Source organism: Garra rufa, chromosome 22 (genome assembly GCF_049309525.1).
Source record: "Garra rufa chromosome 22, GarRuf1.0, whole genome shotgun sequence".
In the NCBI taxonomy this organism is placed as follows: Eukaryota; Metazoa; Chordata; class Actinopteri; order Cypriniformes; family Cyprinidae; genus Garra; species Garra rufa.
In genome coordinates this window covers 36944099-36948125 of record NC_133382.1, presented here as the reverse complement: position 1 = coordinate 36948125, position 4027 = coordinate 36944099, and the positions used below count along the sequence as shown (strand labels likewise).

Sequence of the window (4027 nt, the reverse complement as noted above, 5' to 3'; positions counted from 1 at the left end):
TAATTTAATTTTTTTAAATTTTTTTTTTTTTCCAGTTAACTGTTATTTAGGAATGGGTTTAATTTTAGTACATAAAGTTAAACTGAAATTATTTTATTTTTCGGGTAACTGTTATTTTATTTCCAAAATATTTATTTTAGTACGTCGAGTTAAACTGAAATTATTTTCTTTTATTTATTTTTTCTTTTCTTTTTTTTTTTCTTTTTTTTTCCAAACTGAATTTTATTTTATTTATTTTTAGTTAACTATTATTTTATTCCCCAAAAAATTGTTAGGGATCATTTTTATTTCTAGCTAAACTGAATTTTATTTTATTTTTTTTTATCCAGTTAACTGTTATTTTATTTCCCAAAGGTTTTTAGAAATAGGTTTAATTTTAGTACGTCGTTAAACTGAAATTATTTTATTTTATTTTATTTTTCAGGTAACTGTTATTTAATTCCCTAAAAATATGGTAGGAATAGTTTTTAATTTTAGTACATCACATTAAACTGAAATTTTTATTTGATTTGATTTGATTTTAATTTTTTTATTTTATGTTATTTTATTTTCCAGTTAACTGTTATTTTATTTCCCAAACTGTTTTTTTATTTTATTTTTTATTTTTTTCATTTATTTATTTTTTCAGTTAACTGTTATTTTATTTCTCAAAAATTTGTTAGGGATCGTTTTTATTTTAGTACATCTAGTTAAACTGAATTTAATTAAATTTTTTAGTTAACTGAAAATTTGTTAGGGATTGTTTTTATTTTAATATTAACTGAAGTTAAACTGAAATTTATTTTATTATTTTTCAGTTAACCTGTAATTTATTTCCCAAAACTTATTTTAGTACATTGTTAAACTTGTATTTTATTTATTTATTAATTTTTAATAAAACAATTGTTAATCGTTACTTTATTTCCACAAAAATTGTGGAATTGCTGAAGCCCTTGGACCTAAACTATTTAATTGTAATGAGTAAAATAAGTACAACCTGAGATTTCAAGTTAATTTTTCAATGATTTAACAATACATTTGCATGTTCATGGTTTTATAAAAACTGAGGTACTTGAACAACTAGTTCAACTATTGTTCAACTAGTAATTTTCTAACTGGACTAACTATGTCATGTGTTTTTTGTATGTTTTTGTGTGCTCTGCAGTGCCGGAGCGGGTCGGACCGGTACGTTTATCGCTCTCAGTAATATTCTGGAGCGAGTGAAAGCCGAGGGTTTGCTGGATGTGTTTCAGACTGTGAAGAGTTTACGAATGCAGAGGCCACACATGGTGCAGACAGTGGTCAGTGCAAACCTAAAATATATGTAAAAAAAAAAATGTGTGTGTTTATGAATTAATTGGTAATATTTTGTTAATATAAATAATTATTAAACCATACAAATATTTTATGCAAATTCCATATTAATTGAATTTATGTTGATTCATATAAATAATTAAATAATAATTAGTTATATTGTTGAAATTAATATGATTAATATTATAGCCATTATTATAAAAACAAGGATTTCAATGCAACTTTCATATGACTTAAATTTTACCCAATTAGTTCTATGAATTAATAAAAGCAATATGTTAATTAAATAATTATAATATAAAGTGTTAGTGTAATCGGTAATATTTAATGATTAATAATAATAAATAAAAATAACATAAAATATCAAAAAAAATTATATCTAAAAAATAAATAAATATATTAAATATATAAAATAATAAACTTATAAAATAATAATAAAATACCCAGGATTAAAATATTTGATGCCAATTCCATATTAGTTTAATTTGAATCCATTAATACAAATTAATTAAATTTCATATAAATTTAATTTTCTCCAATTAATTTTATGATTTAATACAAGTAATATATATGTATATATTAAGTAAATAATAATATAAATTGTCAGAGTAATTTATAATGTTTAATTAATATGAATAATAATACAATCATGATGAAAATATTTTATGATATTTAATATAAATTAATTAAATAATATTTTTAGATATTGAAATTATATTTTATATTGTAAAAATTAATATGATTGATATTATTACCATTATTTAAAAAGAAGGATGTTTAATGCTAATTTCATATATTTTTATTTTTCAAATTAAATTTGACCCATTTGAATTATGATATGATTTATTACAAGTATTGATTTTCAGATATTTTCTTATTTTAAAGAATTATTATGACCTATTACAAGCAATGCAAATATAAATAAATTAATTAAATAATAATATAAATTAATTATAAATTGATTACATTTATATGATTAATATTACATAATTGATTTATGATATGATTTATTACAAGTAATGATTTTCAGATATTTTCTTATTTTAAAGAATTATTATGACCTATTACAAGCAATGCAAATATAAATAAATTAATTAAATAATAATAATATAAATTAATTATAAATTGATTACATTTATATGATTAATATTACATAATTGATTTATGATATGATTTATTACATGTAATGATTTTCAGATATTTTCTTATTTTAAAGAAATATTATGACCTATTACAAGCAATACAAATATAAATAAATAAATAAATTAATAATATAAATTAATTATAAACTGATTACATTTATATGAGTAATATTACATAATTGATTTATGATATGATTTATTACAAGTAATGATTTTCAGATATTTTCTTATTTTAAAGAATTATTATGACCTATTACAAGCAATACAAATATAAATAAATTAAATAATAATATAAATTAATTATAAATTAATTACATTCATATGATTAATATTACATAATTGATTTATGATATAATTTATTACATGTAATGATTTTCAGATATTTTCTTATTTTAAAGAAATATTATGACCTATTACAAGCAATACAAATATAAATAAATTAAATAATAATATAAATTAATTATAAATTAATTACATTTATATGATTAATATTACATAATTTAAAAAAAAATATTAATTTGTAGTAAATTTGACAACTGGTATATTTCTATAAATTATAATAAATAATTCTACATATTTCTCAATAGCTTATTTCTCAATAAGTAAAGTATGTTTTTTTTATTATATGATTATATAATAATGTATTATTTATTGTGTTTTTTCTTTCTGTTTGCAGGAACAGTATGATTTCTGCTACAGAGTGGTACAGGACTTTGTCGACATTTTCTCAGACTATGCCAATTTCAAATGATCTAATCTGCCTTAAATGTTTGAGTTTGATGCTTTTTTACACATCAGTCGATCAGGATTTTACACGGCGACTGGAAGATAATTACGCTCTATTTTGCTATGCACTTCTCCTCCATGTTACTAAACGACCGCATCTATCTGTAATATACTAAGGCTACTAAAGTTTGGAAAACTGTAAATTGTTTTGTCGCCTTTATAACATATTTAAATGGATTATTTGAATTTTATTTCGGTCGTTCTCATGACGGATCATTCCAGTTTGGACAGTTCTGTTGTTATTGTAAAATAGTGTTTCGTCTGTTCATTTGTTTGACTAATTGTTTAGATTTTTTTATCAAGCGACTCATGTAGAATTTGTAAAGCTGTAGGTGGTTTGTATTTATGCAGACAGGACGTCCTGCCAGATGAAACATGTATGTGAATGTTACATGCCATTTTATTTATTCAGAGTTATTGTCTTACGATTTATGAGCGATATCATTGTGTCAGAAAGTTGTTTTGCTCCTGTCTTTTAACATTGTGCTCATCGGCCATTGCAAATGTGAACATTTTTGACTTTTTTTTTTGGTTTCAAAGCAGCAAATATACATAAAGACAGCTCAATTTATTTAGGTTTGACAGGAAATGGCTAAAGTACACACATTTACATGGTGTCACATCAGCGAGAACTTCTTCTATTAGACAACTGTATGAGACCTTTGACCTTAAACGTCCTGTTTCTGTTTCCCTGAGAATGACGCTGAGAAACACTGCACAGGTTTTTAAAGCACACACATCACTGATTGTTGCCTTGCAGAAGGCCAAGGATTTACAAATAAATAAACAAATGCATTATGAAATCA

General features: G+C 22.0%; 1 protein-coding gene across 4 annotated transcripts in view; it reads left to right on the top strand.

Annotated features, from left to right (window-relative positions):
* Positions 1-4027, top strand: part of LOC141297276 (receptor-type tyrosine-protein phosphatase epsilon-like) — a 105244-nt gene extending 101217 nt beyond the window's left edge. For all 4 annotated transcript variants that reach the window (XM_073827668.1, XM_073827667.1, XM_073827670.1 and 1 more), the window contains 2 exons: positions 1145-1280; positions 3112-4027. In XM_073827668.1, the coding sequence (XP_073683769.1) occupies positions 1145-1280; positions 3112-3186 (211 nt within the window). In that variant the 3' untranslated portion in view covers positions 3187-4027. The remainder of the gene's footprint in view (positions 1-1144; positions 1281-3111) is intronic.